Source organism: Podarcis vaucheri, assembly GCF_965113315.1.
Source record: "Podarcis vaucheri genome assembly, chromosome: 11".
Classification (NCBI taxonomy): Eukaryota; Metazoa; Chordata; class Lepidosauria; order Squamata; family Lacertidae; genus Podarcis; species Podarcis vaucheri.
The window spans coordinates 11,213,023-11,239,059 of record NC_138749.1 but is presented as its reverse complement, the minus strand read 5'-3'; the positions used below and the strand labels follow the sequence as shown (position 1 = coordinate 11,239,059).

Here is a 26,037-nt window from a genome sequence, read left to right as displayed (position 1 = left end):
GCAGAATAGAAAAGTCAATCAGTAATGCTGATTAATTGCTTGAGCACCTGTGCTAGCACACTTTACAGAATAAAAGAAATCTACTGATACTGGGTCTGTCTTGCTTTTAAATGGCAGGATTTCTAAGCCTTTAACTGGTATGTGGACAAGCATAAATTAACAGGTGAAACTTTCCCTCATCATGGCTACATCTCCATGTGGCAAGGAGAGGTCATGAAAGGAGGGGAAAGGAAAAGCAAGGTTTAATTATATTGTATGCTGCCTTGAGCATGGTTTTTAACTTGGGGGAGCTAGCATACAAATAAAATGAATGATTGACTGATATCAGGAAAGCCATTGCATATAGAATTTATGCTGTGGTGCTACCAAAGACACAGAAAGTCAGAGGAAAGTCTGATGTAGATTTTTTCAATTTCATTGCTCTGTATGGGACAATGACAATAAAGATTATCGTATCGTATCGTATTGAAAAACAAAGTTTCAGCCTTGGTGTCGCCAGCAGAACATTCTATTCCAAAAAGAGAAAGGTGTTAAAATTGGAAATCAGATATGAAGAGACAATTAAAAACTCAGTGATCTGATAGGACTGAATTTGCATTTGACTAAAATAGCAGCACCATGGCATTTATGCGAATATTGTTCGGCATAACTGATTTGGAAAAAAGCTTTTCCTTGCATATAGACGCATATCATTGATGTTTGGTTATATTTAACTGAATGTTAAGAATTTTTAAAACTGAATTGTTTTGATTATATTTTGATTTGTATGCACCTTTGAGTTGGATTTTTTCGCAGAGTATAAATGTAAAAATATTTATATTTCTCTCTCTTTCCTGGAGTGTCCGTTTTATCTGTTCTATAGCACTTTATGAACGGTGCCTGGGCGCATTCTTCGTTTTACGCCCGGCTGTGCAATTCCTTCCCGCTCCCTTACTGACGAACTCGCGTTTGCGGCGTCTTCTCGCGAGACCCGGAAGCGGCACGAAGGCTTCCCAGAATCCTTCGCCCTTCCTTTTCCCCGGCGGTAGCTGTGGCTGTAAGGTGAGTCTGATGGCGGCTGCTTTGGGCCTTGGCGGGTATCCGCCGCCGCGGGCCTCCATCCCGGCCCGGGTCCCCAGAAGCCCTCCTTAGATGGAGAAGGGAGGCGAATAGCTGTTCGCCCGCCACTGTATTTCCGTTCTTTGGGGCGGGGAAGATTGAAATTCGGGCGGCCGGAGAAGTCCGGGGTAGGGGCGGTAGGGGAAAAAATGGCCTCTGCAAGCGGCTGGGGATTCTGAAAACCCCGGATGTGGAAGCTCTGCCTTTGGAAATGCAAGGGGGCCGTGGGAGAAACAGATGGGGAGGGAATCAGTTCTGTAGGTTTTCAGCAGGTAGGCCTCGTCTTTTCGGCTCATCCTTGGGTGGGTTAAGTGGGAAGGCAAGATAAACTCAGGGATTTAAAAAAATAAGAATTTCATATGTTGTGTGTTTTTTGTTTCTCAATTTGATACTTTTACACGGACTTGCACTCCGGCTTTTGGTGCATTGTGACTTGCTGTTATTTTTTATTGATAATAGCTTAGTACTTATTGTAATTGCTATGGGTGATTTTCTGCTGTATTATCTGCTGGTGCTCAATTTCATTGTGTACTGTTGTATTCCAATGGGTTATTGAATACGACTTTATATGATGCAAGTTGTTTAGCGTTATGTTCTTTTTTTGTATTGGATCGGATTGTTATAAGGTGTGTGGATTCTGCTGTAGACTTTGCTGTTTCTTCAGCTTGTAAACTGCCTTGAGTATAGTAATGTAGAAAGGCAATATACAAATTAAAAGTGAAATGAAAGTTGGGGTTCTCTTCTTTGCCAGCTTCCCCCCATCCGTGGGTTTGGCAGGCCTGGGAAGCCGCATGGTTGTTTCAAATACGGATGGGCATGTTTTTGAAGGAGTGGTACTGTGGGCTTCTGAAATGCAGCAGGGCCTTTTGCAGTAGAGTCCAGGAACACCATATTTATGTGTAATTTGTCACTGCTTTTGGTGGTGGAGGAAGGCAGGGGAGGGTTATTATTTGTGCTACCAGGAGAAAGGATTGCAAGCCATTAAGTGTTGTGCTTTATAGTAGGGTTGTGCATTTGTTATGTATGTACTTGAAAACGGGCACAATCACTCTTACGGGGCAATAATATCTCATTACCTTCTAATAGCACATTATCTTACTTTAAAATAAAAAAAAATTCCTTCCAGTAGCACCTTAAAGACCAACTAAGTTAGTTCTTGGTATGAGCTTTTCGTGTGCATGCACACTTCTTCAGATACAGATATCTGAAGATCTTCTTCAGATCTTACTTTAATTACACTATAGGGTGGCAAATAGGGGGGAATGAACCTTGAATGTGTATGTATTGCAGAAAGGTGGAAGCTGCACTGATGACTATCTTAGGACACCTTTGGATTAAATAATGAAAATACTCACATCTCTCTGAGCAGCTTCTTTCTAACCAGCAATTTGGAGAGTGTGTGTAATTTATGGCTAAAATACTGAAAGATATATTTATTTCCCCCCCACTAGGTAAGCTCTGAAAATGGTCCGCTACTCACTTGATCCGGAGAACCCCACAAAATGTAAGAATTTTTCCTATGATACGTGCCTCATACTTCAGTGATTACCAAAACTTTCAGAATTATCATTTTTTTATCCCTTCTCCCCACAGCATGCAAGTCAAGGGGGTCCAACCTTCGTGTTCATTTTAAGGTATGTGAAATCTTACTTTGACCCCCCCCCCAAAAAAAAAAGGGAGTGGATGTGGAGTGGACCACACTGTAATTTGATTGATAGATTATGGTGCTTAATCACAAGATCGTCACATCAGATTTTCTAAACATCACCTGGTCATATAGACTTTATTGTAAAGCTTGTTGTGTTGCACAAAACAAGTTGTCATTCTCTACCTAACATCCCTCTTTCAAGAATTTGTGGTAAAGGGGACTGTACTGGCTACTGTGTTGCCTAGGTACTCAAACTAGCAAGCCACCCTTCCTGGTTCAAAACTAGTGAGGAACAGGGGAATAATGGGCACAGGGTCCTAGTGACTACAATTTTGGGGTTGGCTGCCAAGGCTAGTCAAATCTCTCTCTCTCTGATTTTTAACTGAGTGTTAAACAGAACAGTAAAGCGCTAATAAATCCTGAAACAACAACAAGGTAGCACAAGATTATATAATATATATCAGAAGAAGGAAGAGATTACACTTGGTATAGACTCTGTCTTGCGTTGCCTTGGTCAGTAGGTAGAAGGCAGTTCACTTTTGTCAGCTTTGTGTAATGTCAAATCTTGCAAAGAGGAGAGCATGATGTTACATTAGAATTTTTTTCTGGAGTTCTGTAACACACACACACCCAGCAAATGAATTTTCCATGATATATAATGTCATAAATAATATCCAGATAGCTCTTTTAAATAAATCTTGTCTTGATCAGATGGCCTGTTAAAGAACATCTGAACAATTAGTACGAAATTCTGATACCATCAAAGGGGATTGATGTTTGTTTCAGGGGTGGTGAAATTAATGTAACTGCAGTGATGACCAACTTAGGACACCTTTGGATTCATAATGAAAACAACTAAGTGGCTCTGAGCAGTTACTTCCCTAGTTAAGCTAGAGTTACTATGCAGGTGTAGACTCTTATTATACAAACAGTGGCTTGGAGCTATGTCTTAAGTAAATGGCACCATAGTTACAGCCTACATACCTAATGGGAAAATAGCCAATAATGCAATTATTATTTCACCCCTTTAGAACACACGTGAGACTGCCCAGGCTATCAAGGGCATGCACATCCGAAAAGCTACCAAGTACTTGAAGGATGTGACCCTAAAGAAGCAGTGTGTTCCCTTCCGTCGTTACAATGGTGGTGTTGGCAGATGTGCCCAGGTATGGATGGATTTGGAGAAAACTGTTAGCAATTTGAGGAAAACTTTTTGAAATGCAGTAATTTCATTCAGTAGCGTTTGAGGATATCTGTTGTACAAAGAATATCTTGAACATGAAGGCTGGTGAATATTGATGAACATGCGTGGGGAAGTTCATGTGTTAAAAAACTAAAGCCACAATGAGCTGCAAAGAAATTTGTCAATGACCAGAAAGCGTGTTCTGTACTTGGTACACAGGGACTACATTGTCCCTCAGCTTCAGCAGATCAATTTCGCAGTAACTGGATTGCTAACAGTCACTATGCAAGTCCTTTTGGGGGGCAGAAACTGGAAAATTCTAGGAAAATAAGTGTGATACATTACTTGGTGTTTATTGAATCCTTATTTTTCAGTTTGCTATGGGGAATTACATACGAGTGCCTTAAAGTTGTTGGATAGAATCACGTTCTCTTATCCTTGCCTGTGGTTGCTGTGATGACTTTCTTAGGACACCTTTGGATTAACCGTGAAAAGAACGTTTGTTTCTGAGCAGCCTCCAAAACAAATCACGTTTAGCATTTTTCTTCAAAAGTATACTCATACTGAACTCTCATCTTTCAGGCCAAGCAGTGGGGCTGGACACAGGGGCGTTGGCCAAAAAAGAGTGCTGAGTTCCTCCTGCACATGCTTAAAAATGCTGAGAGCAATGCTGAGCTCAAGGTAAAATTTCATGCGGCTTGTCATGTTGGGATAAGTTGCAGTTCTAGTAAAGGTAAAGGGACCCCTGACCATTAGGTCCAGTCGTGGCCGACTCTGGGGTTGCGGCGCTCATCTCGCTTTATTGGCCGAGGGAGCTGGCATACAGCTTCCGAGTCATGTGGCCAGCATGACTAAGCCGCTTCTGGTGAACCAGAGCAGCGCACGGAAACGCCGTTTACCTTCCCGCAGGAGCAGTACCTATTTATCTACTTGCACTTTGACGTGCTTTCAAACTGCTAGGTTGGCAGGAGCAGGGACTGAGCAACGGGAGCTCACCCCGTCGCGGGGATTCGAACCGCCAACCTTCTGTTCAGCAAGTCCTAGACTGTGGTTTAACCCACAGCGCCACTCGCGTCCCTTATCAGTTCTAGTAGTAATCCAAATTTTGAAAAGCAAAAACACACCTTTGGTTCAGTGGAGTTGGTATTGAGGATATGAAGTAGTATTTGGTAAGAGACTTGGGATTTACAGGAGGATTGTTGAAGGCAAAAGATTGGGTTCTTGGGTACAGTGTAATGTAACAGACTTTGGTGGCAGTGATGACTATCTTAGGACACCTTTGGAATAACCATGAAACAAACACAAGATTCTGAGCCACTGTAATTACTGGTATTGCTAGTTGACTTTTCAGGTGTGGTTTAGGAAAGTTAGTGATTCACTTTGAGCTAGGTAAACCTATTTTGTTATGGGGTTGTAATGAGAACTTTTTATTTTCCCCCACCTGCAGGGTCTGGATGTAGACTCTCTGGTAATTGAGCACATTCAGGTTAACAAAGCTCCCAAAATGCGCAGGCGAACCTACAGGGCTCATGGTCGCATTAACCCCTACATGAGTTCTCCTTGCCACATTGAGATGATCCTCACAGAGAAGGAGCAAATTGTCCCTAAGCCAGAAGAGGAAGTTGCTCAAAAGAAGAAGGTATGAAACTTTTTAAATAAATAAATGTCTACTCAACTGTACAGATAACCAAAATGACACCAAAATAACTAGAACTTGATTTTAATTTTGGCAAGGTAATTTAAAGAGGGGAAACTGTTTAAAGAAGTGATCAGGGCTGTCCTATACATGTTAACTCAGATGTGTTCAGAGGTATAATTTGTGTTTTAGAGTTGCACTCCAATGGTAATTAGGTCAGTTATTTCAAAGCTGTATTTAATACTATTTTCTACAAGTATTTACAAAAGAAAATTCTTGTAGTCAGCAAAACTTTATGTGAAAGTCTATACAGTGATTGCAAATATTGTAAACTTCTAGTATTGTAAGCTGCTATGGAGGATTAAACACAGAAACAAAAAACAGCATATAAGTCTCTTAAATTTAGCTTCTATGTTTATTTTAACTTATGGTCTACCTGTCTATGGGGCTTGAACATAATTATGAAGTCTGTAATGGAAATTGAATGATAGAAGTGTCTTTAATTTTAATGGTCAAGTCAGAGGTAGCCAGTGTTGATGTCTTCCAATTTTTTTGGACTCCCAGCTCCTATCAGCCCCAGCCAGCATGGATAATTGTCTGATGATGGGAGTTGTAGTCCAAAACATCTGGAAGACACAGTGTTTGCTATTGGCTATCTCTAGCATAAGTAAGTTTTACCAATGGAAATAATGGTCTGTTATTTGCTTTCTGGTAATTCTTCCTGGAACTGTGCTTGGTAATAGATAAATACATTGCAGTGATTCTTACATACAATAATCTCTGGAGTTAAGTTATGGAAAATATACTGTGTGGTAAATGTGTTTTCTAATTGGTTTCAGCATTCAGTGAATGTTTTTGGTCAAGTGATACTGATTTCTTTTGTTTTCTCCCCAGATCTCTCAAAAGAAACTGAAGAAGCAGAAACTGATGGCTCGGGAATAAACATCTATTCAGTTCACAAATAAAAAACAAAATTTTAAGTTAACTGCACATGCTTTTTTATTTGTTTTTATTTGCAAATTTAAAAACCAGGAATATTATTTTCTTTATTATATTTTGATAATGATTAGGATTATGATAAAACACCACCACCACCTCACACTAAGGATACAATAACCACCAATACATCCATCTAAAGTTAAGCATGGTTGGACTCGATGGCCCTTGTGGTCTCTTCCAACTCTATGATTCTATGATTCATGCAGGTTAATGTAAGCCCTCCAGATGTCCAAATAGGTATATTTTGCTTGAAAAATACTATTCTGAGCGGAGTGATTATTATCAATGGCTTCTCTGTCACATAATATATGTTATTTCTCCCATTTGTTCATTAAACCTGGGTTGAAAGTCAAGCTTGGCTGCTTGCTGTTTAGAAACTGAATACAGTTTCATTTTGTCCTGGTTCTTTGCCCATCATCATAGCCACAAATGAACACTTTTGGTAGTATTGATTCAGTCAGTTAATTCTTTGCATGACATACACGGAAAATGTGACTATAAAAGGAGGAGTTTATATACACAAATGTCTTGTTTAAAAGATGAAAGTAAGACAGACTGCTGGTTGTGAAAAAGTGCTGTGTGTTGTAAGTTAATAAAAGTTTCACTTAAATTTCTTTAGGACAAAGCCCTAAATGATTACTCCTTTCAATAAGTAACCCTAACCTGAAAGGCTCAGAAATAGTCAAAATTTATACAGCACCATAGGGAGGTGCAGGTAAACAATGAAAAAATAAAATTTGTTTCAGTTATGGCTCTCTACTCTTGATTAAAGGCTTAAGTTTGCAATAGGATCTAACAAGCAGCACAATCCTACACACACCACCAGCCCCATAAACCAGTTTGGGGGATTTTAGGATGTGGTTTGAGCTGCCTTGATCCAGCATGCTAACAGAGGGAAAGAGTTGATTATGTAAAAGGCAAAAAGCAAGCAATAGGCATGTTTTTTAGGGAAAGGGGTAAAGTTGCATTGCATCTTAAGCTTGCTTTATACACTGAGCCCATTGATGGGGCATGGTGTAATATATACACACCACCAAAATTGTGAATAAAATGCACCCAGCTGATGAAAGTGTAGAAAGTGTCTCCTCTTTCCCCTCTATGCCCCCCATTAGTAAGGAACAGTTAGACTTGCTCTAGGTTTTTTTTTTGCTTTTTAGTGGGTTTTGAGGGAAGTTAGGGATGTGGCAATTGGAAGGTACCCCCACAGGGTTTTTTTAATTAAAAAGTTCTGAATTTTCATTTGACTTTTGTGTCTTTACAACTCATCAAATAGGTTACGTAATTTGTTCCTTACATAAGCTTCAAGCCTCTTTAATAATGTATCCCAAGCTCTCTTTATTTTCCATTTTGCACCAAAGTTGCATCTGCCCTTGTACCATGTATTTCCCAGCCTTTCTCCATGACCAGAAAAGCTGAATTTCTGCAACATCTCTGTTTAAAATAATCTGAAATTGCCAGCTTGTGATTATATAAAAGCTCCTGTGAGCAATGGCTTCCAATATAAAATCATACAATGAAGAGCATGCATATTTCACATACTGTGTCTCTTAAGGATAGGAACTTTAAAGAAAGGCTATCCCAATAACACAGGTGAACCGCCCTAAGACCTGTAGGTATAGAGCAGTATATAAATTCAATAATAAATGCCTATGAAAAACGGTGTGTCTTTAGTGGTGACATGATAGGCAGAAAGTCAATGCATGAAATGTTTCCCATTGCTACCGTTTTGTAATGAGAAGCTGCATCGGTTGATTATCTCTATTTTGCAACCCAAAAAATGATATCATGCCCGATAACGTCTGATCCTATAGCAGTTTAAAGATTCAGTGATGTGCCTAATTAGATTTTGAACAGAACTCTGTTCTGTAGCATGCAAACTAATAAAACAGCTCTGCTGGAAGAAGTATTACTTGTCATTACTGAGGCAACACAGATTTCATACGAATACAGTCATTCTTTGGGATCGCAGAATTATTATATTACGAAATTTATATACTGCCCTTAATCTTGAGGATCACAGGGTGCTTTACAGTAAAAAACAAAATGCATACGTATAATAAACTAAACAATATCCCTCCCCCCCCCCAGCTTAAAAGGCCATGGAGGAGAAGAATGTTTGCCTGGCGCTCAAAGATATTTAAAACTACAAACTCTGTAAACATCTGGCTGTGCTTTCGGAAATAAAAATGTCTTCAGCAAGTGCAGAAAGAAACACAGTGAAGCTGCCTGCCTGATATCAACCGGCAGGGAATTCCAAAGTATCAGTGCTGCCCCAATTCCACTGACGGAGACCCTTCTCCCGCCAGCAACTGTGTTGCAGCATCTTGCATCTACTGCATGCCTGCAAGGGAAACTCAATGGAGAACGCATTGCAGTAATCTAGCCCTAATGCAGGCTTCCTCAATCTTGGTCCTCCAGATGTGTTGGGACTACAACTCCCATGATCCCTAGCTAGTGGGACCAGTGGTCAGGGGTGATGGGATTTATAGTCTCAAAAACATCTGGAAGGCCGAGGTTGAGGAATGCAACGAGCGAGCCCATGATGTGCTGCAGCCAGGCTTTGTCCATGGAGTTTTCTTGGCAGGGATACTGGAGTGGCTTGCCAGTTCCTGCTCCAGGTGGATCACATTTGGTCAAAACTCCACTATGACCTGTCCATCTTTGGTGACCCTGCATGGCATAGATCATAGCTTCTCTGAGTTATTCAAGCCCCTTCGCCACGGCAAGGCAGTGATCCATGAAGGGGGGGCGGGGAGAGACATCACCTTGCCAACAAAGGTCCATATAGTTAAAGCTATGGTTTTCCCAGTAGTGATGTGTGGAAGTGAGAGCTGGACCATAAAGAAGGCTGATCGCCGAAGAATTGATGCTTTTGAATTACGGTGCTGGAGGAGACTCTTGAGAGTCCCATGGACTGCAAGAAGATCAAACCTCTCCATTCTTAAGGAAATCAGCCCTGAGTGCTCACTGAAAGGACAGATCCTTTGGCCAGCTCATGAGAAGAGAAGACTCCCTGGAAAAGACCCTGATGCTGGGAAAGATGGACGGCAGAAGGAGAAGGGGACGACAGAGGACGAGATGGCTGGACAGTGTTCTTGAAGCTACTAACATGAGTTTGACCAAACTGCGGGAGGCAGTGGAAGACAGGAGTGCCTGGCGTGCTCAAGAAAGAGAAGAACTGAAATGGGAAAATATTGTCCAGAAGCTGACATCTGTGGAATATAAACAAGGAGACTATTGGACTGAACCTACTACAAATCTACGAAAGATCCAGAAGATGAAAGTGGAGGCCCTGGGAATTTATGAAATCAAGGAATTTAAAATAAAGAAATATAATTGGGGCCTCCACATAGACTCTGACTTTGATTATGTTCAAAATTCATGCCTTGTGGAAATTCCTCAGCAGTTGCTTGCAAATATGGGAAGAGATTTTGGACTGATTGTGAAAGAACTCTTTCGAGACGTGAAGACCGACATAAAGGATTGCCAACTAGGCCGGCGGAGAGGGACTGAAAGAGATTTGAGAGCCTCGGACGTAAGGAATCCGGGCTAATAATTGCTATTTTGGACATGTTTTCGGAAGGGACACAAACCGGGGAAGGGAGGGAGGGAAGAATCTAGTTTCAACAACACTTAAGACTATGGGATTTAGCTAACAAGATTATTATTTAAGACAAAATGGGAAATCGTTGGAAGGGAACTGAGGTCCAACTTAGAATAAATTTAATTTTGCTTTTTTTATATATATATATATATATATAAAGGACTAATATTAAGATGGATAAGGAAATGCCAATTTGCTGATACAAATTTGGGAATAGGGATGCAAGGGAGGGGGTGGGGGGGAAGTCAATGACCAGGGTTAGAAAATAAGTTTTTTCTGGAGACTATATATGTTTATTGTTTTACTTTTCTGTTTGTTTGTTTTTATGTTTTTTGTGTTTTTGTCTTTGTCTTTGTCTATATAAAATGTGAAAACCCAATAAAAATTTTATTAAAAAAAAAAAAAAGGAGTGCCTGGCGTGCTCTGGTCCAGGGGGTCACGAAGAGTCGGGACACGACTAAACGACTAAACAACAACAAAGTCAGGCTTTTCCTGGTTCACAGAGCGTGTTGCAGTAGTAATCCAACCAGCAATACAGTGGTACCTCAGGTTACATACGCTTCAGGTTACAGACTCCACTAACCCAGAAATAGTGCTTCAGGTTAAGAACTTTGCTTCTGGATGAGAACAGAAATCGTGGTCCCATGGCACGGCAGCATCAGGAGGCCCCATTAGCTAAAGTGGTGCTTCAGGTTAAGAACAGTTTCAGGTTAATAACGGACCTCCGGAATGAATTAAGTACTTAACTCGAGATACCACTGTACTGTATAAGGAGAGGGAGGGGGCGGGGCTTCGCGGAGAAATAGGGCTTCGGTCACACCCCACTCTGCCTCTAGTGTCATGGCCCCCTCGGTGGAACGTAAGGCGGGAGCGCGCGACGTCAGCGCACCACGTACTTCCCCATTGGAGCTTGCGGAGTGACGTCGTGTTCCTTTCCCGGAAGTGAAGAGCTCCCTCGGCTGGCATTCAGTTGGACGTTGGAGATCCGCGCAGGTAGGTCGGTTCGATGTCGGCGCTGGACGCGGCTCTCGCGGGCGGGCAAGGCGGGAAGGAGGCGGCCGCTGCTTTTTCCCTTTCCTTCCGTCCTCTCCTTTCTTCTCCTCCCTTGAACGTCCCGGTTTTCTTAAATTGAAAACAAATAGCTCATTTGCATATGCTAATTCGCTTATTGATTTTTAATTGGTTGCCTTCAATCGAGTGAGTGCCGTCGTTTCCGCTCTCTTTAAGGACAGGCTTTCTATTTTTTAATTAAAAAAAAGAAAACAGCGGTAAGAAAAATACAGCGCGAGTGTTGGTTTTGGAACGACCCCCTTCCGTGAAAATACTTAACTGATGGATTTAGTGTTCATATACTGTACAGTGCGCCGCTTGATTGAAAAACCAGAACAACAGTAGCTCAAAATGGTTTGCGAAAAAGGTAAGGCAAGAAAAATCCAGGAGAAATTCGCAGACCTCATTTGAAGAACAAAGTTTAAAATACCGAAACATTTAAAAAAATCAGCTCAGCTGTCTAAGCATCTGGGTAGGCTTGTCAAAACAAGAACGTTTTCAGCATTTAAAAAATGTGCAGGTAGGGGAAAATGTGTTTATTTGCAGTACCTGAGTACTGTCCAATAACTGCATCCTCTGGGCTTTGAACCATAGGACCTACAAGGCATGTTTTCATTTTTATGCAAGCAGACAAATATTTCTAAGAGAAACAGATGATTAAAAAATTGTCATTTGTGTGTTTTGGCAGATCTCTCCCCAGTCCTGTAAACTAACTTCAAGGTCTTCTACCTCCACTATAGTAAAAGCTGTACCTGTGTGTTTGTTTAAGCTTTGAATTATAAGCGTAGTAGGTATGTTCTTGGCTGATTTGTCTGTTTATGGATAGGTTCACTAATTCAGGCCACAGTGTCAGTACCCTCTTTGAAAGTGAGTCTCTTTGAACAAATTGGGACTTAATTTAGAACAAACAATATGCATTGAAGGTCATTCTTCTTAACTAAATAAAACAAATATGTTCTAGTATTTTGCAACAGCAAAATCCTAACCTTACTTACCTGGGAGTAAGCCCCATTTAATTCAGTGGGATTTTTAAAATATGTGATTTTTGTATCATTAGCGAAAACCTGTGGGCAGATCAAACCTACTGAGGTAAGGTGGGGGTTTAGGAAGAATATTTGTTGGAGGAAGCACACCAAATCTAGATTGCTGCTGGGCTTTTTCCTTCTGGAAAACTCTGGTAAAAAAGTGCAAAGTAGTATTCTGCTGAGTGAACACTTAACCCAAAAGGGCAGAGGGTCTCCCAGAACCCACCTTCTCGGTCCATTTGGAGAGCAACACCTGTTTGCTTCACTCTAAGAACAATATTTTTGCTTTATCAATAATATATTATTGTAATTTAGATTATTGGTTTGGAGTTGCCAGCTCTATGAGACAACTTAATGGTAAGCTGCCTGCTAGATGAGCCAACTACGTGCTGTGCCTTCTCTCAGGTTTCTGTTGCTTAACACCCACAGACCTTTTCCTGCTAAGTCCTCATTTAATTTGTCCTGAAAAGTTTGCTTTCACAGTAACAAGTTCTGAATTTTCCCTGAGTCTACTGAGCAGGAAATCCTGTTTAAAATCCCATGGGATGAATAGGCTGTGCTTAACCTGAGTCCTTCTCATTTTGGCAGTCTACCTGATCCAATTCTGCAACTGGTCCAGTGGACATCTCAGTGACATCATTGCATAGATCGATCAAAGCTTTCTTTTTGGTTAGCTAATCATTTGCACCATTTCCCCCAGTAGGCCCTTTCTCCTTCCCTCCACCTCACCCCTGAGAGCACCACATTGCACTCCTTCTATCTGGGATGGCCGTCCTCTTCCACCGAGTGCGGTTTCAGCATTCAGGACTACAAGAAGTTCTGTGAGGAATAATTTAAGAAATATTTTAAAAATGGAAAGGGAGAAATGATTTGTTAGAAAATGTAAAGGCAATATTAAGTTAGGAATTGCAGGAGAAATAACTAAGACGGAGGGTTATCAGAAGCCCTGAAGGAAGTCCAAATAAGGATATGTGTGTAATAATTTGTGCGGTATGTCTTTAAAATTTTGTATGCTAAAAATTAATAAAAAATATTTATAAAAAAAGAGAGCACCACATTGCAGTACTAGGGCCACATTCCCAGATCCATTTTATTTTCATATGAAGAAAAAGCCCCGTGTGTTGCTTTCCTATTTGTTCCCCACCGTTCTTTACTGCCTGCTAACAAAACCGAACTGCCGGGAAAAGAGAATGCAGTATTTACGGACTCGTTCCATGCCAAATTGTGTTGATTGTGCAGTTCTGTACTTTGTTTGTTTGCTTGGAAGTATGTCCCACTGAGTTTAGTGTGCACAGGACTGAATGTGCACAGAACTGGAGTTTTAAGCTCCTTGCAAGGTGCAGGGGCCACTGAATATGTTCCCCATTTGCTAATTTTTTTCCTTCTATGTTTAAGCCTTCCAGCACATTTCTGCCGCAGGAACTGAAAAGAACAATGGTGTGCATTCCCTGTATAGTCATTCCCGTTCTGCTGTGGGTCTATAAAAGGTTCCTTGAGCCGTATCTGTATCCCATCATCTCACCTTTCATCAAGCGCATTTGGCCAAAGAGAGCAGTGCAGGAAACAGCAAAGAAAGACCAAAAAGGCAGCACTGAAAATAGGCGTGAGTTGTACGACTCCATGGATGATTCTAAAGTAAGCATTGGCAAAACTCTTTATGTATGTGCATTGTGTGTATACACCATATGAAGGACAAGTTGATCATGTGGTTCTGCTAGCTGAAAACATTTCTAGGACACCAGTTTCTAGGACGCTTCATTCTAGATCGTACAGCAGAAACAGCTGCTGATCTGTTTTCTATACCACAGCTGTAGCCATGCATTCCCTGGAGGGAACTTCTGTGTCCCAGAACAGTAATGGAAAGTAAATATACCATTCATTCTGAAGTTAAAACTTGTCTCGGTCAAAATTTAAAACTTGTTGCCTCAAAGGTTCTAATGTTTTGAACATGTAAGCAGGTAAAGGACCCCTGACAGTTAAGTCTAGTCGTGAACAACTCTGGGGTTGTGGCGTTCATCTCACTTTACTGGCCAAGGGAGCCAATGTTTGTCTGCAGACAGTTTTTCCGGGTCATGTGGTCAGCATGACTAAGCTGCTTCTGGGGAAACAAGAGCAGCGCACAGAAACGCTGTTTACCTTCCCGCCAGGGTGGTACCTATTTATCTACTTGCACTTTGACGTGCTTTTGAACTGCTGGGTTGGCTGGGACCGAGCAACGGGAACACACCCCGTCGCGGGGATTCAAACCGCCGACCTTCCAATCGGCAAGCCCTAGGCTCAGTGGCTTTAGACCACAGCGCCACCCGCGTCCCTCTGAACATGTATTTAAATGTATTTTCTCTCTGTGTGTGTTTCAGACTGAAAGCAACGGCATCGCAAATGGATTTGCTGAAAGTGGTCCACCAGGGGTTTCTGAGAAAAAGACAGATTAAGTAAGCTTGTGCTGTGGGATCGTGGTTGCTTTAGGAAAATGAGCTGATGATGCTGTTCCCACCTGGAAATTTAATTGCACTTTTTTCTGAAAGAAAACTTGGAATCTGCATACACACAGGCAGATACCTAGGAAAATTTAGGATGCTATTTTCTTTGTAGCTGAAAAAGATTTAACATATTGTCTTGCTCTGCTTGACATTATCAGTACAGGAGAACCTTTTCCAATGCAGTGCAGTTTATGGTGTTAGCTTTTTAGGCTCCAGTTTTTTACACTGCTGTGTAACTGTCAAAATTGTGACTTGTTTCAAAGAACTTCCTGGAACTCAACTTCCACACAACTTCTTATATGCTTGTCTTTAAAAAGCTAGATGACTTATGTATCATAGCTGAAGAGAACAGCACTGTAAATACTCAGACACTAATAATAAATATTAATAGCTGTTCACTCACTTTTTCTCAACCCATCCCTGCAAAACTATGCGTTGTTTGGCATTCCTCCTGATTTTGCAGATACGATGAAGCAAACTTTGTGTGAGTAGACACGATCATAGGGGCGGTAGCCCTGATATGGGAAATATAATAGTATTCCCTGCCATTAATTAAGACCAGGCAATTTGCCCTTATTTCTGAAGGTGGAAAAAGAATGTTTTTCTTAAAATAATAACAATATAAAAATAGATCTGTGTGCAAACTGCTGTATTTTGGTTGGCAACATTGACATTGGATTCAGAATTACTCTAAATAAAATCTAAAGGTTTTGCTTTTACAACTGAAGGCTGGCATTCTTAATAAAACATGTTTCCTGTGCTCGTGGATCTAATTTTGCCCTTCTTAGAGTTGTGTGAATGGGAGATTGGGGACTTAATGACCCAAGTCAAGAGAACCAAAGAGTCGCATTGCAACTACAATGCACCATAAAAATAAAAACGGAAATAGTTATATTACTGGGGGGCTGCAAGGGGCAGGCAAGATGGGCTTTAGATGACTTCTCCTTAAGTGGCTCCTGCAAAAGGCCATATGGGTCTTGAGCCTGGCAGACAAGGGCTCAAATCCTAATTCGGCCCTGAATCCATAAATCAGGATTGACTAACCTTTGGCCTGCCATACGTTGTTGGACTGAAATTCCCATCATACCTGACCATTGGCCATGCTTGGTAGAGCTGATGGGAGCCGTGGTCCAACAACATCTGGAGCAACATAAGTTTCTCATCCCTGCTCTAATTGGCATCAGCAGAGAAACAGTATGTTCACTGTTGCCGATTTCCTCCATGATGCAGAGTTATCCAAGAGGGTGTTAGGTGTGTTCCGGAGCCTGTGTTTGAGTTACGTGAAATACAATGGTACCTCGTGTTACAGACACTTCAGGTTACAGACTCTGCTAACCCAGAAATAGTACCTCGGGTTAAGAACTTTGCTTCAGGATGAGAACAGAAATTGCATGGCGGCGGCACGGTGGCAGTGGGAGGCCTCATTAGCTAAAGTGGTACCTCAGGTTACGAACAGTTTCAGGTTAAGAACGGACCTCCAGAACGAATTAAGTTCTTAACCCGAGGTACCACTTTAATAGCAATGGTAGAATAGTCCTGGGCATGGAGTTGAGAAGGGTTTTTAGAACATGTTCCAGATTTCTCTGCAGTGTGTAGAAATTTCTCAGCAGACTGAAGTGGAAAGGAGGTACTGGAATCTATTTTGCTCCCTGTGTTGGGTATTAAGGAGATGAGGGTTGAAGCCCTTTGCCCAGTAAGGAGGTAATAGTTATTCAGTTTTTGCATGAGTCAGTAGGTTCAGAATTGCAGTCTTAAGTTCTGCAAGTAAAAACCTTCCTTTCTCTTTTGTAAAATTTTGTAAAAATTTTTCCCTTTATGCAACCAAATTAAGCCCTCAATATAGGTTACCAAAAAGGTTAGGAGGGACAGTATTGGGATTAAATTACACAGCTCTGGCTGGACAATTCTTTCAACCTGTATTTATGTGATTTGCTGTAAGCACAAATGAGAATTTAGTAGGCCCTTCGAATAGGGATTGAGAGATGGCAGGCAAAATACCGGTGTGAGAGTTTGATAACTTGTCACATGCACACTATAGCCCATGCTGGAATTGAAAAAGTGTTTGGTCTCATACAGCACAGGGGTTGAGTAAAATGGAACTCTGAGACCCAGGAAGGAAAGAGAAGGTATTCAGAGTATATGCGCAAGTCAAAGATGTTCTAACATAATTCCACACAGCTTCCATACTGGAGAAGGAGGTGGGCTTTTGGGGGGGGTGCATGTGTGTGTTGAATCAGCCTCTGAAGGTGACAACTGGATCTCTGAAGCATCTGCAAGCTCAGATTGTGAAGTGGGGACCCTTCCAACAAAATGTTCTTCCATGAAGTGAGATCATATTGGATCCAAGTAACAACCAGAGGGAAGGGGAGAGATAAAAGGCCTGTGTGGAAATGAAAGGAAGGCCTGAGCTTTCCCAGTGCCTGGAGTAGCAATTGCAGGTCTCATTTAAATCTCCATTCAGACCACGATCTGGATACTTGGGCTGCAGTTCCCAATCATGGTATTTATTAAAACTTGCATATCCCACCTTTTGTGCCACAAGCGCTCCAAGGTGGCTAATGAGCATAACGATTCAAGCATACGATCCAAGAGAGTCAAGTAAGCAACAGAACAACACCGAAAGCAGCAAGGAGAAGGTCAGCATCACAGCTAAAAAGATAGAGGTCTGTTCCTTACTCCGAGGGTTTCAGAAGGTCAAGCAACAACACTGTCTGCCTGGTGACAGAAGTTTTGGACAGAAAAGGGCTGGAAGAAGTATCCTTAGGAAACAGAATTCAGCTGGTAAGAGTGTTACTACCAATTCTGGACTGTGATAGTCTGCCCAATCTCATTCAAGCGCTGGTGACTTTGAGATTACTGCAATAAGTCACCTGGAAACTGCAGGTAGTGTGAAATGTGGCAGCTTGGCTACTATGCTATGTTATGCTACTGCTGAAAGAATTGTACATGCTACCACTTAGCTACTGAGTTCAGCTCACGGTGCTACTACTGGTGCATGAAGTCCTACATGAGTTGGGACCAGGACAGCTAAAAGAACATCTCGCCCTTTATATACCCAACGTATCACTGTACTTAGCAAAGAAAGGGTCCACTGCAGATGAACCTTCTCATCAAGAGGTCCATTCCGTACAATGTTGGAATTGGACCTTTACTGTGGTGGCCCCTCTGCTTTGGAACTCCTTCCTGTTCCTGCATATTAGGTGCTGCCTCTCTTGTCTTTTCAGTGCCTTTTCTCTTTCACCAAACCTACGAAGGTTAGATCTTTATCTCGGTGTCAGCCTTGGATTTGAAATTGTGTGTGTGTCTGTGTATACATGCAGTTGTTTTACATATGTTTTTGTGATACAGTCAAACCTCAGCTCCTGAATGCCTCCGTTTCGGAACGTTTCGGTTTCTGAACACCAAAACCCCAGAAGTAAAATACTCCAGTTTTCGAACGTTTTTTGGAAGCCGAACATCCGACGCGGCTTCCGCTTGAGTGCAGGAAGCTCCTGCAACCAATCAGAAGCCGCACCTCAGTTGTCAAACATTTTGGAAGGCGAACGGGCTTCTGGAACGGATTACGTTCAGCAACCAAGGTTTGACTGTATTGTGAAATGCTTCATAGGAGAAGATTCATAAATAGCAATAGTATTAATACAGCACTATGCCTAGGATCAGTTACTGAAACTACCATCATGAAACCAACCTTTGCTCATAAGGAAGAATCTCAGAATTTGTCTGTTGTTTAGTATTCTCAACTTCAGAGATGGGTGACTGTGTGGACAGATGCATCCTTTTATAATAGGACTGGCATGAGAAGTAATATTAGGATAGTTTTTAATTAAGACTATAGCTGTCAAGTGTCCCTTATTTTAAGGGACAGTCCCTTATTCCAGCGCCATGTCCCGCTGCTGTCCCTTATTGATGGATGTCCCTTAAATGATGTCCCTTAAATTTCAAAGGAAGCAGCTCCTCTCCCTCCCTCCCTGCCAGCCAGGGAGGAGGGAGGCTCCAACTGTGTTGCTTGCCTGTGTTGCTCACCCAATAAGGAGTCTGAGAATGACTGGGGGGTGGAGCTTGCATGCCTTGTGTGTGGCTAGTTAATGCAAGTTGAGGGGTTTTTTGAATGCTGGATGCCATTTTGTTGCACGTGCTGCTGCAAACTTTGCTGTGCAAAGCCAGGCTGGGGAGCCATCTTAAGTTGAGGCTGCATAGGCCTTGTGGTGCATGTGATTCAGATTCTATTCAGTTGAACCTCTGGTTACAAAGTTGGTTGGACAGTGTTCTCGAAGCTACCAGCATGAGTTTGACCAGACTGCAGGAGGACAGGAAGACTGGAGTGCCTGGAACAGGTGAGGCTTCAGGTCCCTTATTTTGGCTGCTGGTCCCTTATTTTCAAGGCTGCTGGTCCCTTATTTTCAAATCTGTAAGTTGACAGCTATGATTAAGACTAGTTGACACAATTGCCTTTTTGGGGGAGACTTGGCCCACTGTCAACATTTTGTTACAAACTGGTAGCAGCAGTAGCACGTTCTTCACAAACCGCAGCTGGTATTTTTCTTTCCTTTTCGCATACATTTGCATACGATTAAAATTTGACTACTTTAATGTTTAGGATAGTTCTGTTTCCACCCAAAGGCTATTTGATTATCTCATAAAAAAGGAGGGCAGAATTATTCGTGCCTTGGTTTAATTTAATTTTCCCTTAATGTAGCCATTTGAATTAATGGAAACTTGATAAAACTGTAAGATGCAGGGTAAAAGGCACAGAATTATTAAGTATGTTGAAGCTCAGAACAAAGTACTACACTTAATAAGGCTTGTGATCTATCTTGACACTTAAATTCAGGCCTTTCAGACTCCGCTAGGGAAAATTACAAAAACTAAGTCTAGAATGGACTACTGTACAAGATTTCTGTGTATGGAACCTTTTGTGTGTGCATTAGATTACATCATTGATCTAAAAATAAATGCTAAATAGTGTTGAAAACAGAATTTAATGAGGGGGTTCTGTTGTTACCTGGACTTTGGATGTTTCCTTTATGGTGCAGAGGAACCCGAGTTGCAGATTAATTCTAGTCATCATGACACACCAACTAAATCTTGTAATTTCAGAAATAGACTGGAAAGAGAAGCTGCTGAATTGCAACTCATTACCAAACTTAAAACCATGGAGAGACCTGGTCTGAACAAAGACATTGGATTCTTATCTCATTATACATGACTAAGCCATTTCTCACCTTCTCACCCCTTGCCTTTTCCTGTAAGACCTATTACAGTCGTTAAGAGTCGTCAACAGGCTCATCTCAGCTATCTACCAATCTCCCATTCCCACCACCCTTCTGAGTAATACCCCTCCCCACCTTCTCACTATATAGAAGGATCTGGCAACTTCTGTTTCAGTGTATCTGAAGAAGTGTGCATGCACATGAAAGCTCATACCAAGAACTAACTTAGTTGGTCTTTAAGGTGCTACTGGAAGGAATTTTTTTATTTTATATCTTGTAAGTTAGCACCTGTGTGTCTCAAAAGCTAGGATTGTCTGCAGTGCACTTAGAGGCCCATCCTACTACATCTTTTCCTGAAAGCTCACATAAAAACAATTATCCAAGTACTGTAAATAAGTAGAAACCATCAGATCGCTACTTAACAGCAACCCAAACATCTGGCAGCGTACAAAAAACCAGGAAGAAATGGCACAGGGGTGGCATCATTGTGGCCGTATATTTTCCATCAGGGAAAAAGGTGAGGTATAAATAAATATTATTTATAATATTTATATTATATAAAATATTATTTATAAATAAATATTTTATTTATTTATTTAACAACATTTATAGGCTTCTTTATTGTAAAAAGCAACCACCATCAAAGCTGCTTATAAAAAGGTAAAAACGGGAGCGGGGAAACAATACACTAAAGCCTGACAAATTGTAAAAATACTGAAACGGATTCAAATTCACACCAGCATTTCTAAGCAAACAAGCACGCCTTTAGCAGGCTCTCAAAACAAAACAGCGGAAGTGCCTGCTTGAATTATCAAGAGGCAGGGAGTTCCACAGCGTACGTGGCGGCCGCAGCACCCCCTCCTAGAGTCGCATGCGTAGAGTCCGTCTTCGGGTTGGGACTACATCTCCCAGCATACACTTCGGTCGCCTCAAAGCCCGCTTTCGCTTCTTCGCCGCTTTGCAAAAAGAAGCCGGCGGGGGCGGGGCGAAACTCTGGGAGAGGCGCGGCAAGCGCACGTGACCGATTCCGTACCTCCCCCTCCCCCCCCCGCCGCTTCTCACAGGCGACGACTACGACGACGTGGAAAGATGGAGGCGGTTTGAGTTCCGAGCGGCGGACTGACTGAAAGGTTCGCTCGCGGGCGCGCGCCCGACTGCGTACGTAGCCCGCCCCCTCCCACAAATGTAGAAGAGGCGGGGCCGCGCTTTCTCTCTCCCCCCTCACGCGAGCGAGCCGCGGAGGCGCGCGAGCAAAAGAGTCCCTGAGGAGAATCTCGCGGGGCGCCGGAGGGGAGCGTCAGGTTCCGTTCCCGCACTCCCCCTACCGACCCAGCCCACCCCTTTCCCGGAGCCCGGTGAGTCGCGGCCGCCTCCTCCTCCCTCAGCTTCGTGCAGGGCTTCCCTGCTTAGCATCCCCTCTCTGAGGGACGGGAGGACAGCCCTACGTGTGTCGCAGGGATGAGGGGAGGCAGTGGCGTAGCGTGGGGGGGGCAGGGGGGGCGGCCGCACCGGGCGCAACATCTGGGGGTTAGGGTTAGGGGGCGCAAATCCACGGGTTAGGGTGCGCAAATTACTTGCCTTGCCCCGGGTGCTGACAACCCACGCTACGCCACTGAGGGGAGGGGCCCCTTTTTGTAGCCATGACAGTTGGTGGGGAGGTCAGGTGAGTTTGGGGGCACGGGGGGGGAGGGGAGAGAGGTGGCTTATTTATATAGTTATATGCTGCTATATAGATAGACATTTGCCTCTACAGTGGATCCCAACCTTTGGGGGGGCTGTACCCCCACCTAAGCATCTCTAAAATCCTGATCCCCACCCCCAGTGCCAAATTTACATATAAGCTAACAAGCTGTAGCTTAGGCCCCCACACTCTTGAGGGCCCCAGAAAAAATTAACGGGGGAAAAAGTGTTTCTAAAGGAACTTTTGTTATTGCCAAATGTCAATGTGTTTGCATTATTAATAAAATAATAATAACATTTTATTTATATCCCGCACTCCCCAGCCAAAGCCGGGCTCAGAGCAGCTGACAACAGTAAAATGATACATTCTAAAATCATTTCATTATAAAGTTTGTTATGAATAAAAAATCATTTTAAGTTAGAGCTTAATCGTTATTTCACTGTTAATATGCTTCTTCTTAATTATTTTTCACTGTTAATATACTTCTTAATTGTATTTCAGTTCAAAAATTACTTTGATAAAATACATATTTTGTTATGTGCAAATGGCTTTAGATACCCATTAGGTCCATAAATTACCATATAGCATATATTCAACACACAAAACAGTGACAATTTGTTGTTGACAAAGGACAGCTGGACATATAAAGGGCCCCATTACCTGCAGTAGCTGAGGGCCTCATCAAACCTAAATCCGGCCCTGATGCTCCCTCTGTGACATACAATTCTTATTATTCAAAAAGTGAACTATTCACGTGGAGGAAGCCTAATAAGCCATTAACTGATAATAAGTCATTCTCGAATTGCCCCCACCCCCAAAATCAAACTGTCCCACATTGGGAAACATGGCTCTCTACAGGAAGTAATGTAAATAGGAAGAAGAAATGCACAGTTGAAAATGAGCAATTCAACATTTAAAGGCTGGAAACATGCTTGCAGCTGCGTGCCTAAAGAAGGCTGTTGTTTTAAGGGATAGCTCGGTCGATAAATCACGGGGCTCTGTCGCTCTGAATCTCAGGGTTGTGGGTCGAGCCCCATGTTGGGCAAAATATTCCTGTGCTGAAGGGGGTTGGACTAGATGACACTTGTGGTCCCTCACAACTCTACAACAGGTGTGGATTTAGGGCAGCGTGACTGGTTCCGACGTTGCACTGAGTGCTGAGCCTAGTGGGCGCTGCTATGACATAGTGAATTGAGAGGCAGGGGAATGCTGAGTTTTTGACACTCACAGGACGCTGCTGAAATTTGAAAGACCAAACCCTGTCCCTGTCTACAATTTCTATGGATTGGTGCTGAGGAATCATAGAATTGTAGAGTTGGAAGGGACCACTAGGATCATCTAGTCCAACCCCCCTGCAGTGCGGGAATATTTTGAACCCACGGCCCTGAGATTAAGAGTCTCATGCTCTACCAACTAAGCTATCCCAGAACTTCTGGCTAGGGGATACCCAACTCAAGAAGGGGAACTGGATAAGTTTCCCCTGCACACACAGATATACCTCCTCCCACTTTATATAGTGCACACAACATGCTTCTCTTACACACTGATAGTTTTCAGGCACTAGCTAAACTGCATCCAGGCACTAGCTAAACTGCAGAGTGCAGACCTAGCAGTTCAAAAGCACAACAGGTGCTCTGTCGGGAAGGTAAACGGTGTTTCTGTGTGCTCTGGCTTCCGTCACGGTGTTCCGTTGCACCTGAAATGGTTTAGTCATGCTGACCACATGACTCGGACAGCTGGCCACATGCTGGCTCCCTCGGCCTGAAAGTGAGATGAGTGCCGCACTCCATAGTCGCATTTGACTGGACTTAACTGTCCAGACAGAAACCTGTTTTGCTTCAGCAAGGTATCTCCTTCAGGTACCTTCTGACCATACCTTGGGTGTGTCCTTGATTATGCCTGGCAGTAAGTTTTGAACTTGCCAGTACTGAATTTCAAAGATAAATTCCTGTAAGTAAGAGCATATATGCAGGGCATGGTACTGTGATCTAGCATAATTGTAGAAATGTTTATGAGGCAGAGAAAATGGGGCTGATAGCAAACTGCTTTCTTTTGAAAGTTAATGGTATCAATGATAGTTGGTTCATTGCTAAATCTGTAGTCTGAGTAAGGTAGGGAGTGTGGACCTAGGGGTAAACCTTACTGAGGTGTGCTGGTGCCAAATATGATGAAGTTTGCCAGTTTTCAAAATGCTGCTTCCTCATCACAATATGCAGTTAAATGGAAAAGCATCAGTCTGGAGATGGAGGCTGGTATAACAACTCCTAAAATAGAATAACTGCTATTGGGATCATAATCTTGATTTATGGTAATTTCTCTCACGCATCCCACTTGCAGATGAAAATAGACCTTCATGACATTGTGTTCCTTAGACATGGGTGTGCAAAACCTAGTTTCCAATCCTAGATGTAGAAAGGTTTGCTTAACCGCAGTTAACATTGCTACCAGCGTAAAGTTTAACCATGATTAGGTTTAGACCATGTCTAAAAATATTGTAACATTTCAGGTTATTCTATTTTCACCTAGGTGTGTTGATGTGAAGGGCAATGGGTGTAGAAGTGCTAATCACATAACAACACTCCTTAGTATTTCCTTGCCTGAGTAAGATACATCTTGTTCTATGGTCTGCTTGGGTTATGACCTGTGTTCCAGCTATCTTATTTTACAGCTTCTGTTCCAGATAACCTTACAGAGCCATCATACTGATAAGAACAGACCGTTACTTACTGTGACTCTAAAAGTGAATGGATTCAGAGTGGTGTTCTAGAGCACTGTTCATGTTAAAGTTCTGTTGTCTATAGTGTGCTTGATATGACAGAAGAAGAGACTGCAAGACACATTTGCAGCGACGTTTGGTCTTGGAGCTTAGGTTCTTGACCTTGGGCCAGACTTAGTCTCCCAACATCACCTATTTACTAAGACAGTTGTGAGAATGTGTGCAAAATATTCCACCATATGTATTCCCCTGAGTATCCAGGAGGAAGGGCATTTTGTAAACATGGTAAATTATGAGAGAGAAACTATGACCATTCTATACAAAGTTATTGAATTTCCAGCACCACCACAGTAGAAAAGTTCCAGTTATGGTGATGCAGTTGTTACTGGATTTGGGATTTCAGTGCTTTGTAGACAATGAACACACTGTGAGTTGTGTATATGGAATGGTCATTGTACGCAGCCTGTACACTAAGTAAGGAGCATCAAAATTTACCTACTGTTTTAGAACTGGTGTATACTGAGGTGAATGTCCACTGCAAACTGTATTATTTGCCTCAGTCTTTCCTTCCTGGTGGGTGGTTATTCTGAGATTTTGCACTTGTGCTTGTATTTGCTTCTTTCAGAATGTTTACTACGCCAGTGCTTGTCCCCACAGTGTTTCCTCAGAGACTTAAGCAGTGTTAGAAACTCAGATGTGTAAGCTAATCAGCAAATGGCATCTTAAACCTAAGTTACAGTCGCCACAACAGTATGTCTAGGCACCTTTATATTTTTTGCAATGATATTTTAAAATTATCATCATCATTATTCATTTTCATTTCTATACTGCTTTATATATATATTTTAAAAAAAAAACATCTCCAAGTGGTTCACAACACATTAGAACATCAAATAAAACAATCCAGGATTATAACAAATGAAAGCTTCAAGGAAAATATTTCATATCCTTCTCCAAGTGACATTTTGCTTTCCCCATATTTGTTCAACTAGTTAATTTATATAGCTGCCCCCATAGTAGAAGAACTCTAGGAAGCCAGTGTGGTGTAGTGGTTAGTGTGTCAGATAGGAACTGGGAGATCAGGGTTCAAATCCCCACTCTTGTCATGAAGCTCACTGGGTGACAGTCAGTCACAGCCTCTTAACCCACCTCACAGGGCCGTTGTAGGGATTAACTGGTGAGGCGGGTGAGCCATGTACCCATTGGAGAAAAAGGTGGGGTATAAATGCAATAAATAAGTTCTTCTGCTTAAAAGCTGATGGGGCCAGTCCGATGGAGATGTCAGGTGTCATCCTGGCATCCAGAAATACCCACCCCAGTAGCAAAACACACCTGGACATAAGATATCCTGGTAAGGTGGCTGTCTTGCAACTTTCTTTTTCTGAAAAGTAAAGCTCTTTCTGTAGAATAAGATCATAAAGAACCATTTTCAGTTTGAGAGTGCTTCGTATTATTTCTGAGTACTGTAGTCTTTTTTGTGCCTTTTCTAGTTTTGTAGTTTACTAGCAATGTGATTGAGCAGATAGTGATATCTATTTCCAGTTCTTTTCTACATCCAGATTACTTTATTGTACACATTCTCAGCAGGGAAAGGAAACAGTTTAATACATCTTAAATACACCTTTCCTGAACAGTTTGTATAAACTTGCTGAATACTTGTATCCGGTACTAGTTCATAAAATACTCAAAGCATACACTTGCTCATTA

At 42.1% G+C, this 26,037-nt stretch overlaps 3 protein-coding genes and 1 long non-coding RNA gene across 8 annotated transcripts in view; 3 read left to right on the top strand and 1 right to left on the bottom strand.

The window, feature by feature from the left end:
• Window positions 1-977: 977 nt before the first annotated feature.
• On the top strand, window positions 978-6,550 carry RPL17 (ribosomal protein L17). Its single transcript, XM_082191772.1, has 7 exons — window positions 978-1,041; window positions 2,550-2,602; window positions 2,692-2,732; window positions 3,778-3,912; window positions 4,512-4,610; window positions 5,377-5,568; window positions 6,460-6,550. The coding sequence occupies exons 2-7, from the start codon at window positions 2,563-2,565 to the stop codon at window positions 6,505-6,507; spliced, it is 555 nt and encodes a 184-aa protein (XP_082047898.1). The 5' UTR covers window positions 978-1,041; window positions 2,550-2,562; the 3' UTR covers window positions 6,508-6,550.
• Window positions 6,551-11,073: 4,523 nt separating this feature from the next.
• Window positions 11,074-15,491, top strand: LOC309514582 (UPF0729 protein C18orf32 homolog). Its single transcript, XM_082191738.1, has 3 exons — window positions 11,074-11,161; window positions 13,639-13,878; window positions 14,601-15,491. Exons 2-3 carry the CDS (start codon window positions 13,678-13,680, stop codon window positions 14,673-14,675), a joined length of 276 nt encoding a protein of 91 aa, XP_082047864.1. The 5' UTR covers window positions 11,074-11,161; window positions 13,639-13,677; the 3' UTR covers window positions 14,676-15,491.
• LOC309514583 lies at window positions 11,421-12,009 on the bottom strand. Its single transcript, XR_014212074.1, has 2 exons — window positions 11,556-12,009; window positions 11,421-11,492 (listed from the first exon to the last, which is right to left on the bottom strand). It is a non-coding gene; the product is annotated as an uncharacterized lncRNA (long non-coding RNA).
• A 5,500-nt stretch (window positions 15,492-20,991) lies between the features above and the next one.
• Window positions 20,992-26,037, top strand: part of DYM (dymeclin) — a 164,740-nt gene continuing 159,694 nt past the window's right edge. Inside the window, exons 1-2 of one of the 5 annotated variants that reach the window (XM_082241933.1) lie at window positions 20,992-21,401; window positions 21,556-21,596. The gene's annotated coding sequence lies outside the window, so the exon portion shown is untranslated. The remainder of the gene's footprint in view (window positions 21,402-21,555; window positions 21,597-26,037) is intronic. The other 4 variants (XM_082241932.1, XM_082241936.1, XM_082241934.1 and 1 more) reach the window with 4 other exon arrangements.